General features: G+C 30.7%; 1 protein-coding gene across 1 annotated transcript; it reads right to left on the bottom strand.

Annotated features, from left to right (window-relative positions):
* Positions 1 to 2,686: 2,686 nt before the first annotated feature.
* Positions 2,687 to 6,122, bottom strand: LOC139868446 (glutathione S-transferase DHAR2-like). Its single transcript, XM_071856778.1, has 8 exons — positions 6,114 to 6,122; positions 6,011 to 6,031; positions 5,904 to 5,949; positions 5,733 to 5,823; positions 5,606 to 5,639; positions 4,098 to 5,379; positions 2,982 to 4,011; positions 2,687 to 2,818 (listed from the first exon to the last, which is right to left on the bottom strand). Exons 1-6 carry the CDS (start codon positions 6,120 to 6,122, stop codon positions 5,230 to 5,232), a joined length of 351 nt encoding a protein of 116 aa, XP_071712879.1. The 3' UTR covers positions 2,687 to 2,818; positions 2,982 to 4,011; positions 4,098 to 5,229.
* Positions 6,123 to 13,328: the final 7,206 nt, after the last annotated feature.

Genomic DNA, 13,328 nt, shown 5'->3' with positions numbered 1-13,328 from the left:
AAGATTGTTGTTAGACATCATAAGCCGAATTTTTAATTGATCTAGCTTCATCCCCGTAAGAGACTTTGTAAGCATATCTGCCAATTGATCATCAGAGGTGCAAATATTTCAGCTAGACTTTTCCATTCTTCTCGGCTTCTCGAATAGTATGATATTTGATATTGATGTGTTTGTTCTTCCGTGTTGCACCGGATTCTCTGCTATAATAATAGCAGACTTGTTATCACAATAGATTACTGTTGGACATTCTTGAGTTAGGTCCAAGTCGGACATCACATTTCTCATCCAAACAGCATGATTAAGAGCATATGCGATTACTATATATTCTGCCTATGCAGTAGATTGTGCGACAATTCTTTGCTTCTTTGAGTTCCAGCAAAATGCACTTGAACTCCTCCTAAAATTATGATTCATCAAATGAGCGTCGATCTTAGAATACCAAGCCCTTGGTGCTTGTTTTAGACCATAGAGTGCGTTATATAGTCTATATACTTTTTCTTCTTGTCCAGCTACTTCAAAGCCTTGAGGTTGCTTTACATAAATCTCCTCCTCAAGTTCAGCATTCAAAAACGCAGATTTCACATCAAGATGATGAATTATCAAATTGCGTTGAGCAGCTAGAGCTATCAATAACTTGAACATGTCATGACGAGCAGCTGGAGCGAAAGTCTCCCTAAAATCCACACCGGCAATTTGAGAATATCCTTTCGCTACTAACCTTGCTTTGTGTTTATGAACTGAACCATCAGGTTGAAACTTAGTTCTAAACACCCATTTGACACCTATTGCATTCTTATCCTTTAGCAAATCGACAAGCTTCCATGTTTTATTTTTTTTAATCATTTCAAGTTCTGCTTTCATGGCTTCATTCCATTCATCGTGTTTGGAAGCTTCAATATAGCTTTCGGGCTCCATGATAACATGATTACAAGACTCGTATACATCTGCAATTTTTCTGGTTCTCAAAACTTCGGTGTCAGTTGTGTCTTCGACATCAAATTCTGGATCATCATAATGAGCTTCTTTTTGGAGATTTGAAATAGAAGCTTCATGCCTTTTAACTTCTTTTATATTCCAATCCCAATATGCTCCTTCATCAACAGTCACATCTCTACTTTTGGTAATCGACATGCGATGCCATGAACAAGTGTTCAGTTGCTTCCTGATTTTCTTCAGAGACATTTGCCAACTGAAGTTCCTTTGTTTAGCTCTGATTTTTCTTTGCTCTACAATATTTCTCAATATGTCAAAACTTTTTGCAAAAATTGCACTTAAAGTTTAGTTTATCTTTGAACCAAGAATCAACTTCTTGATGATTTGTATTTTGACAAACTTTACATGGAGAGTAAGTAGCTTTGTAATTTCCTTTCTTATACGTGTTTTCTCTTGAATTTCCCGCCTTGTTATTTTTTAAAGAAGCTTGAAAAGCACCTTCAACCTTTTCTTCAGATCTCATAGAGACCCTTTGTTCTTGTGCGTGAAGCTTGCTGGTTAGTTCAAAAACCGTAAACATGCTAACATCACAAGATTCTTCTATTGCGGAAATTTTGGCTTCAAACTTTTGAGGAACACTTATCATTATCTTCTCCACCACTTTCTGATCTGAAATCTTATCACCATGAAGTTTAATTTGATTAACAACATCCATTATTCGCAATGAATAATCTTTCACGAGTTCATCATCGTTCATTTTCAACAATTAAAACTCTCGTCTGAGAGTCAATAATCTGACAGCTTTTACTCTATCAGAACCTTCATAGGTATCTTGGATTTTATCCCACACAGCTTTTGGTGTATCCAAGTCCATTATTGAGGTGAAAATTTGATCAGCAAGTCCTGAATGTAAACTAGTAAGTGCCTTATCTTTTCTTCAGCAACTCTTCTTCATAATTTCTTAGTTGAGCAACAGTTGGGTTTGCTCTGAGTGTTGGAGGATTTTCATCAGTATCTACAACCTTCCATAAACCTTGAGACTTCAAATATGTCTTCATCTTTACTGCCCAAATGTGATAGTGCAACCCATTAAATGTTGGAATTGCTGGAGCAGCAGAACTAGATGCCATGTCTAGTTTAAAATTTCTTTATCTGAATAAAATAGCCCCTTAAGAAGAGAGCTCTGATACTACTGTAAATGTTCAAGAATAGAATAGAAATCTACACTTGAAAGATTAAGGTAGCAAGACTTTGTTGCTAAAGATTAAAATAGCAAGACTTTGTTGCTAATTAGATTAGAATAAATAATGAAAGTGTAGAATATAAATAACTAGAAGATTGAGTGTATTATTTAAAGATTTGTTATCTTATACAACTCTTGATTACAACATCTATTTATAGGCTAAAAAACTAACTTTCTTAACCTCTAAGAAATCTTAGGAGCTAAGGATCACGAATACCGATAATTAATTAACAATTAAGGATACTAAAATATCTAAGTATCATTAATGGATAAGAATACTTAATGGCTAAGTATTCTTAATAGTTAAGAATACTTAATAGCTAAGAATACTTAATAGTTAAGTTTTCTTAGTAACTAAGTTTTCTTAAAAACTAAATTTTCTTAGTAACTAAGTTTACATAACATAAGATTAATGTCTAATAACAAGCTTAGATACGCTAACACAATCTACATTTACCGAATCACCAATACTACTAATCAGCGTCCAAACAATCTTTATAGGCTACACATAATAAAATAATACAAAAGTATAGAATAAACCAAATGTAACAAACTCACCTCTTTCCCACTACATGCTGCACAAAAACACAATATTCCAGTTCCTTTTATCACACCTGGTAATCCATTATCTACAACTTTTACCTGATCAACAATGTAAGTTTGATATTTAAATTTAATATATCATATTTATATTACTGAATAAGCCACAATGAAATTAAGACATTACAAAACTATAACAGACTATATGAATGTGTTGTAAATACATATACTATACATATACATACATATATTTACATTTATATACCTTTGTGCCGCGAACATACTTAACAGGTAATCCTTCAAGCAAACCAGTTTATAGAAGGTCCTTCAACTTTGTTGGAAGTCTCTTTATCACAATCTTCTTTGACATTTTCATTTCCAATTCTTTTTCATTTTTACAAATAGTTTTATCATCATCATTAACATTATGATGATCATCACCATTATCATTATCCTCTGATTTCACTTCGCTTTCCATCACCGTTCTTCCAGGATCAACAACATCCCTTTTCGATTCTTCTTCCCCTGTATTCGAAACTGATTCCTCTTTCACAAACCGATTCGAAACTGATTCCTCTATTCGAAGCCAAAAATCAACAGTCTTTCTTAATAAATTTGTTGGTGCTTGAATTCATGTAGATAATGTGGATGATCTTTTATCTATGTGAATAATATACGGATACCAGTTCATCAAATTGAAGTTTGAATCTCACGTTAGGTTTACTTAACGATTTCTGTGATTAAATGACTCAGTAAATATTGTTGGTGGGGCAGCTAATGCAGATGCAGCTTGTATCCTGATCTTGAAATTAGAATAATCACGAAGCAGTAATAAAAGTATACTAAATACAGAAGGAGCCCTACAGAAAACCAATTTACAACTTATTATCACTTGTAAACGGGTGATGTGACACATGTTTACGTGAAGCTGTAAAGTGGATACAGTAGCAATATGGACATTATAGACATAATAAACGTTTAAGTTGGATTCGTACATAAGAACTTTTGATAATATTTCTGCACATATTTCAAACATCTACCATATGGTCTATGCATATATTTGTAAACTGAATAGGTCATACCTCGGTTAAGAGCTCGGTATCGAAGGAATTAAAATCTAGTAACCTAGGGCTAAACTCACTGGGAGACACTTGCATGTCACTATTAGTGTACTTCGTAAAGCTCGATGAATGTAAACACGCAGAAGGAGTAGTTGTGTCTGCAACACTCCTCTGTGAATCCCTGTTTAGCCTTGAACCTTCACCAGCATTGTTATTTCCAAAAAACCCAAATTCCTGTTATCAAATTTAATCAAAAATATATTTACTTTATCTCATATCAAGTAAATTATGAAAAATGATTGATTGAATAGTTAGGTTACCTGAAGTTGAGGTAAAGTAGGGTTTGAAGAATGAAGATGATGAAGGCCAGCTGATTTGAGATAAATGAAAATTAATATTAAAAATGTCTCAGCGAGAGGTTTAATAATAGATCTGCTTAAATCTCAAAAAAATGTGTCAGCGAGAGGTTTAATAGAACACATATGAGGCACATCCATCTTCCCAAAAACTTCAAGTATAAATTAAAAATATCCACAGAAACATATGTGGGACACTGCATATCGAATAATAAGTAATGCTGATGATTATAACAAAATGCATAGCTTAAATAAGCATGATAACAAAATTAATACAGAACTCAGTCTCATATGGCATAGAAAATCTAACATCCATTGTACTATACTATCTCTCAACTCAATATCCTGGTTTTTCTTCTTTTTCAAAATGTACATAATATGAGTGTAACGTACATAATAACCATCATCCACTATTTGAGTGTAACGTACACACTCTTAAAGTAGCTCTAACACTATTGATGTTGAACCAAACACTATATCAATAAAATCAGTTTTTAGTCAAACATTACATCAAATAGTTTATATGCATGAAACACGTACTCATATAAAAATGATTAAAACGAAAATACATACCTTGATTGTTTATGTAAATAAAAAGGACAATATTACCTTAATCTGCAACTAAAGAAAACAAAAACAATAAAAATCAAATGAATAACCTCAAAAATCAAATGGATAACTTCAAATACAAAAGATAAAATACTGGAAGTAGATGAATATTAAAAACAATAACCAACTTTAAAGGATATATATTTATTATGAATAAAATGGAACCTGTGGGCATTCGATCGAACACCTAATAGGCAGCAGCTTCAGTCTCAATTTTTTGCACAACCCTAATTTAAATGAACACATATATAATCAAATGAAAAGGATTAAAATACCTTTTTAATCTTCAACATATATAATCGAAATTATTTTTATTCCAGGAAATTTCACGCCAACTGTTTCATCGAAATTGGCGTGTTACAGTTTCTTTTTGAAGCCGATTTTGATTGTTATGGCACTTCAAGGTTCAACTTGCAAATGAATATTGAATGAGGTTTGAGACTGAGAATGAGAGGCAATCTGTGATCCAAAAGAAAGGTATTTCATATTAGCATGCACTACTCTTGATGTGTTTATCCAATGCTTTCAACTCGTCAAGCAAAGCTTGTTCCGTCCCATCGTTCTCATCCTTGCTCTTTAAAAACGCCACAAACTTCGGGAAAATCTTCGACCCCCTACAATCTAATATCACGACAAAAAAGTAGGATCAAACTATGCAATGAATCGAGAAATTTGAGGTTATTGTAACTTATGGTAACTATCGATTTCAAAACTGTTTTGATCTTCTTAAAGGTGGCTAAAGCCAAACGAAATAAAAGCTCATTCAACTAAAATCACAGCCACTTCTAGTTGATTAAGATAATAATTAATCCAGATTAATCAAATATTAAATAAAAAGAAACTAAGAAAATTAATGTTATCACAGGAACTTTCCCTTCGGGGCTCCCTTCAACAAACCTACAAACATATAATTCTTCAAAAACTCACAAAAAAGAAAACAATTTTACATGATATTTTCAAGATTCTCAAAACAAAGGAAATCATAATTATCATTCAGGTTTCGTATCAAGATTAATAAGATGAGTATTGTAAGGCACTATCTTCTCTTCAAGAGTCATAACAACCCTTTGGCAAAATGGACCTAAATTCCAACAGAACAAAACGGTCACAAAAAATAGGGTAAATGAAAAATGGTGAGAAAGAAAGATAGAGAATAATTACAGTCTCCAAGAACATCAGGTGTACCAGTAGCAGCGTTGACGCATATCTCACAAGGTGCTCACTAATGCTCGTACTCCATTGGATGTATGCTTTCGCAATCGATTCACATGCCTTCCAATATCAGTTTCCTGAATCCAATTTCAGACAATCGTGATGAAACTTTATTCAATTTATTAATTTCAGGTAGAGTTTATCCACACTAAGCATAACATATAACATAGCATTATCAATTAAATAGAAAAATTAAATTTTTACGCGTATACTGAGTGGCAAACTGATCCGCAATCTCTTAGTATAATGAGAATGCGCCTGTTCCATACTTGAATCTACGCGTATAGTATCAATATGAGTTAATTTGTTTGAAAAAACCAAACCGAAGCCCTAATCGTACAATTAATTAGGTTATCGTAAACCCTAAACATACCTTATATAAATGAAAGATAGATCATATTCTGTTCCTTCCTCGCATATAGTGCACTGATTATCGATGAAGAATCATTAAATCGTAATGATAACGGGAAAAGAGATTCGATCAGGAAAACATAATTGATAAATTGATTTGAAGAGGTCGGCAATCTGCGTTTGTAAATCGATTGAAGGATCGAGGAATTTAGTGAGGTACGACACATCTGATGTTGTATGTGTAACAATATGAGGTTGAATTTTGATGAGATGAAGATGAAGATGAAAGATTGTGGAAGAGTACGAAATTGAATCCGAGTAAAAATGCTTTGGAAGGAAACGGTTTCAGTATTACTCGTAATTGATTGTAACTGCCTAAATTATGGATTTTGAATTCAAATTTGGAGCCAGGCCGGATGCCAGGTCATTTCGGGAAAAAAACTGACCAATGATCATAATACACGTCGGATGACACATGGACAGGAAGAAGGAGGAGGCGACACATAAGACTCAATCCCTTTGATTTATAATATTGTATAGATAGATAGATAGATAGATAGATAGATATAGATAGATAGATATTCTTGCAAGTATGAAGTTTAATGAAATTAGTGGTTGATAACTTTAAGAGTATTTTAATAGTCTTTTACAGATATAGAGAGCTAAAGCTATTAAATTATAGGACTTTACTGTATACTCTTATCACTTTCGTTCTAAGTAAATACTTCCCTGAAACGAACCACACAGTCGAAATATCACAAGCACAATCTACTTTTTGTTAACTTTATACTTTGACCACTTACTTTCTTCAAAATGCATAAGACCACTCTTATTCATGACATCTGTTATGGAACCACATTGCTACCACATCAGCGCCACTTCAGCAGCTTCTTCCTTTCACTTTACCAACCACATTCACTAACATCTATCAAACCTATTACATTGACTCCACATTCAATATTATTTATTATTTTATTATAATAATAATAATAATAATAATAATAATAATAATAATAATAATAATAATAATAATAATAATAATTATTATTATTATTATTATTATTATTATTATTATTATTATTATTAGAAAAAAAATACGCGATTGATACCTGTGATTTGTTTACATTTTCATCATAGCACCTAAACTATTTTTTTTGCGTAGTTGGTACCTCAGTTTTTCTTAACTATCGTGGTTGGCACTCCAATATAACTACAGTCAAAGTTTAAGGTTAACCTCTCGCATGTGAAATGCATGTGAGGCAAATTCATCATTTGCCATTATTTATTTTCGCTATGATACAAAGCAAAAATTACAGCCCTCCAGTATTAGTCTGGTCAATTGTGCCAACTCTTACGGAGTATTTGATATGCTACAGTATTCGATGTATTGCTAATGGCATTAGTTCTTTGGATTCCCATTAAGATCATTGTTTCCAGACTTCACAAAATTTGTTTATTTTCTAATCATAAAATACACCTTCGTTACACATCAGTCAGATTACAGATTTTATTATAATCAAAATCACATCTGTTCATATCCTGTTCGGGTTATCTTCATCCTCAAAAACTTCAAATCATAAAATCAACTAGTATACATCAAATTGATTCCAGATTCATCTTCCTAAACATTATTCAAACCTTCTTCAATCATCAATTCATAATTAACAACAACAGATTGAGAAGAAAGTTAAAGAACTCGTTCGGTTTTAGTTTTGCGAACTGCTAAGCTCGGGAGCACAATCCAGAACGAATCATCGAAAAATGAAAATTGTAGAGTTGTTACAAATCTTATAGTGATACAATCTGCAAAGTTTCAGCTCTTAATTCCTTCATTTGATCATTAATTTGATAAACAAATTTTTTGAACCTAAAAGTTGAATTTTCAATTTGGATTACTGAATTGTTTTGAAGTCCTGAAATCAATCAAAAAATGTTAGGATCAAGATTTGGACCAACTTTTGTTTTGAAATAGTTACCTAAAATCACCTAGATTTAAAATTTTCTTATTTGGATCTAAAAAAGTTTGCTGTTATTGTGGGAAGTGTTTATCACAAATTAACCTCTTTTAATTGCATTTTGATAAGTTCTGTTTATTGAAATAAGTTCCTAAAAGTGTTATGAATGGATTAAAATCATCAATTTGAAGTTTAAAACTTGATTAAATAGATTTGAAGGTATAAACACCATTTGGAACAAAGCTACTGTTCGTGAATTTTTTGTTCATAACTATTTAGTATTTGGCTGTGTATTTTTGTGTATTTGAGGGTATGAACACCATTTTTGTTCATCACTATTAATTTTTTGTTCATTTTCGATTGGCTGTGTATTTTTGTATTCATCACTTGCATTTACAATTTGTTAATTGTGAAAGGTTTGAGATTGTTATCTCTATCATTTTGCTTTGTATCATAATGGATGACACACATCTCAGGTGTTCATAGCAAAAATAATGATGATATCATAGCAAAAATAGTGTAAGGTTTGATGATGTAATTTTGCTTTGTATCATAGCAAAAATAATGGAAAAGGACGAGTTTGCCCTCACATGCATTGTACATGCATGGGGTTAACCCTTAAAATTTGATTATAACAAGTATTCGGGTCGGCCCGCTTCACTGGGCCCAAAATCGCTAGTCTGGAAGGAAGGAAAAAAAAAGGTCTCCTGCAAGAATCGAACCTGCACCCATCTGGAAACAATAAAGGCCACCCAGCCACCCAGCCACTTATATCTTTGTGTTATTATTTTACAGTGTTTAATATATATCCCTTAAAATTAGAGGGTTGGGCAAAATTAAAAAAGTAATCAAAAGGGGGTGAAATTTAACATAATGTAAAGACCGGGGGGTAAGGTGACAAAATTGCAAAAAACTTTCAAATGAATAGTTCCATTTTCTTGTCTTTTTGTATTTTCCAAATGAATGTATATATAATTAGGCTGGGGTGTCAACCACGATAGTTAAGCAAAACTGAGGTACCAACTAAGCAAAAAATAAAGTTTAGGTGTTATGATACAAATGTGAACAACCACAGATATCAACAGCGTAATTTTTTCTTATTTTTATTATTATTATTATTATTTATGTTATTTTATTTTTTATTTTTTTATAAAATGTTAGAAAAAAAAATTATAATAAAATAGAAAGTTTCATAAATATTAAAAACACACATTACATTAAAAATACAATTAAAAAATACATAATAAAAAGCTACAAATTAAAAACTCAAGGCCCAACAATTTTAGGGGCCCAATATTCGAAAATTACTAAGCCCGTTTTCTTAGAAGTGCGAAAATTATTATTAATAAGCACAAAATTTAAGAAAAGGTAAGACAAATCGGGCTCAAGAAACCAAACAAACCAATCTTTAATTCATTAAGCTTTACGCCTTTATATTTTATACAATATTATTTCCTGTTAAGTCACCGATGTGAGATAAAAAAAACATATGTTGTCATGTGGTTACTAATTGACTATGCATCTGTTATTTCGTCTATAATGGATTATTTGGAATAATAAATCAAAATGGATATAAAAGTCATTAATATATGTTAGTATCATTTTCCACTCTAATTACCATATTAACTATTAGATAAAAATGATGAATAGTACCCGCGGTATTTTCGTCATTTTGCATTTTTCCCCCTAACTAACTTCCGCTTTGCCAAAAAAAATCCTCACACTTTGTTCAAACATTAAAACCGCCCCCCAAAACAGGGGGGTAAAGTGTCAAATTAACATTTTCATAAAAAATCTTAAATAAACTCCACCCAAATATTCAACGGGTCATATCTTCTAGCTCGCAACGATTTAAATTTTTCCAGCATCATTGTTAAAATCGAAATAATTTTACGATCACAATGTCACTAACTATACGCAAAACGGATTCTTTTTAAAAAAAGTTAAATATTTGGGGTACTTTTCATACACGTTGATTTTGCGTTAAATTTTTAAAAGTCGACAATTTCATAGCGAAACGCGGAGATGCACATATATTGTTAATTTAAAATAACATTTAAATCTTTCACGGGTTATACCTTTTAGTTCGACTCAAGTTGCGCTTCAACGACATCATCGTTAGCCACGAAATAATTTTACAAACTAAACGCAATAAAATACATTGAAAACCGAACCCCGGGGCGAAGCGAGGGTTCGAAAACTAGTTATCTCAAAAGAAGTAAGAGGATTATAATCTATATAAAAAACTCATGTACTATCCTCTTAAGCACTTTCCTCTTCATTTCTTTTTTGCTAAAAAAATAAACTTAAGAATGATTGATTAAATATTTTGCTACCAAAAATACGAGGAGAGCTTCAATAATCATTAGTTAACGATTACGGTATGTAATTATAATGTTATATTTTTTTATGTTTATTGATATGACTACTAATTGTCGTTTCTTTAAATAGTTTATACTAATTATTCGTTAGGGCTATTTTTTTCCGCTTAGCTCAGGGCACTCAAATTCTCGGGACCAACCCTGTTAAAAACATATAATTTAATCTTCATCGTCGGACTTGTACTCCTTGGCGTATTTTTTGGTGAGCTTGTTACAATATTTCATGATCAAATCATATTTGCTCCGGAGGAATTTCGGTAGAAATCGGTTGATATAGAAGCCTTAAACCGTCAAACTTCGTACGCCTTTGTGCTTATTTTCATAACTCCTCCGTAGTAAGTTTTAGCGGGGGTTTCCGAAATGTTGTGGTGGTCGGTTGTGACAACCCGGAAATTTCCGACCAAATTTAAACTTTATCTTTATATTATTCCGACACGATAAGCAAAGTTCGTTAAGTTAAATCTCATGAATTTTAAACTGTGTTCATACATTCATTTAACCTCGATCAAATTCCAATGATTCACGAACCATTATATGAACGGTTATGATTATATATATATATATATATATATATATATATATATATATATATATATATATATATATATGTTATAACTTGAAAACGTTAACAAAGTATTAGACGTATAATACTTTACATGAACGTATTTGTTTCTGAATATATTTAAAATAATTATCAACGGAATTAAAAGATAATATCAAATAATTGAATTATTAGATACATTGAATTATGATTATAAGTCTCTGTTGAGAGGTTCACATTGATTTGAGAAATCTTTCCATTTTAACAATATTCGGAAGATGGTTAAGTGATTTACAAGTAAGAATAAATATGTCAATTAACGAGAGTTAGACAAATATTAGTGGAAGACTAAATTACATAGTAATCAATTGATGTAGTTTCCAAATGTACGAAAACGTTTATCGATATAATAGAACTAGATTATTAATGTCTTTGATTAAGTAACGTGTATTGGTTGATAACTTGCAACGTGTATTTAAAACGTGTTTACGTATATTAGATATATTTGATTTCAAATTAATTAAGTAAACGAGAGTAACGCTCACTTATTGATTCGATTGATATTTAGATTTGTCAATTAGTACATTAAGAGGTTAAGATAACGCTAGTACATAAATGAACTATACTTAGTTAAGCTTTAAAATGAAAACGTCATATGATATAATTAACCCTATTATATAAACGATCTTGAGTTACACTTTGAAATATAAATAGTATTGAAAAACTAAATATTATATTAGTAAATAAATATTTCTAATATATATAAACTTATATTTCTAAATATATATATATATATATATATAGATATATTTTTTTTTCCAAATAATAAACTATAACTGTAATATTAAGCGTTTGATTTAAAATAATATATTTTAATAACCAACGAGACATTAATTTATAGAAGCAAATGACCAAAACACTTGAATGATTAGATTACAAGTTTTCTAAGCGTACGAAAGGGCGTTCGAAAAACCGAAACCGGTACGTAAGTCGAGCTTCAACGTACAATTCATCGGTGCTAAAATTACAGCCCAACTGTACACGAGAATATAATATAATATTTAATTAATTCTAAAGATTAAATATATTATATATTAAATAATAATTATATACATAATTATGTTACATGAAAGAAGTGTCGGCAGAGCAGCAAGTGGATTATGAGCTGGAGTTTCCCTTCATGCGATCGCATGAACATTAAGTAGAGACCCCATGCGATCGCATGGGGTATAGGAGAGGGACTCTTCTATAAAGCAATCGAATTTGGATCAGTTGTCACACAATTCTCAATCTCTCGATCTCCCTCTGCTCTATCTAATATATATTTATATCATATAATAATAATAATTATTATTATTATTAAGATTAATATTATTATTAATCTTAATTAGTAGTATTATTATTATTATTACACATAAAATACTACGATGAGGTCATACGCGTGTTATTTCAAAAATGGATTTTATGAGTAGGATAGGGCTAAGGAAATTATGGGTTATAGCTATGGAGGTAATGGGTATGGTTCATGGGTATGCTCGTGAGGTCAATTTAGTGTTTATCATCTCAGTTGCATCTACGTACCTTTCCTGCAATATTGAATCTCAATATTGATACGTGAGCACTCATAACTTAACTTTTATATATTAATAGTGTATCCCTGACTAGTGCTCGAGTATATAGGATTATGCATGCTTGTATTTTTGATATTGTCGTTAGATAGGTTAAGTTGAATCCTGAATTAGTTACATATGTGGTTGAGATAAGGTATAAGATATGCATGTCGTTGGAAAGCTAGCGAAAAATTAAGAACTTTTCATTTAGATATCGAATGGTTTCGATGAACGGATTAGAAGTTATAGTCAATTGAATTTTTGTATTATTATTAAAAATGATTATTATTATCGTCGTTATAGTTTTTATCTAATTATTATTATTATTATTATTATTATTATTATTATTATTATTATTATTATTATTATTATTATTATTATTATTATTATTATTATTATTATCATTATTATTATCATTATCATTATTATTATTATTATTATTATTATTATTATTATTATTATTATTATTATTATTATTATTATTATCAATAAAAGGTATTATCATTAAATATTGTTATTTTTATTATTATTACTAT

This window comes from Rutidosis leptorrhynchoides, chromosome 9 (genome assembly GCF_046630445.1).
Source record: "Rutidosis leptorrhynchoides isolate AG116_Rl617_1_P2 chromosome 9, CSIRO_AGI_Rlap_v1, whole genome shotgun sequence".
Classification (NCBI taxonomy): domain Eukaryota; kingdom Viridiplantae; phylum Streptophyta; class Magnoliopsida; order Asterales; family Asteraceae; genus Rutidosis; species Rutidosis leptorrhynchoides.
The sequence above is the reverse complement of the archived record's forward strand: the minus strand, read 5'-3'. Positions and strand labels throughout refer to the sequence as shown.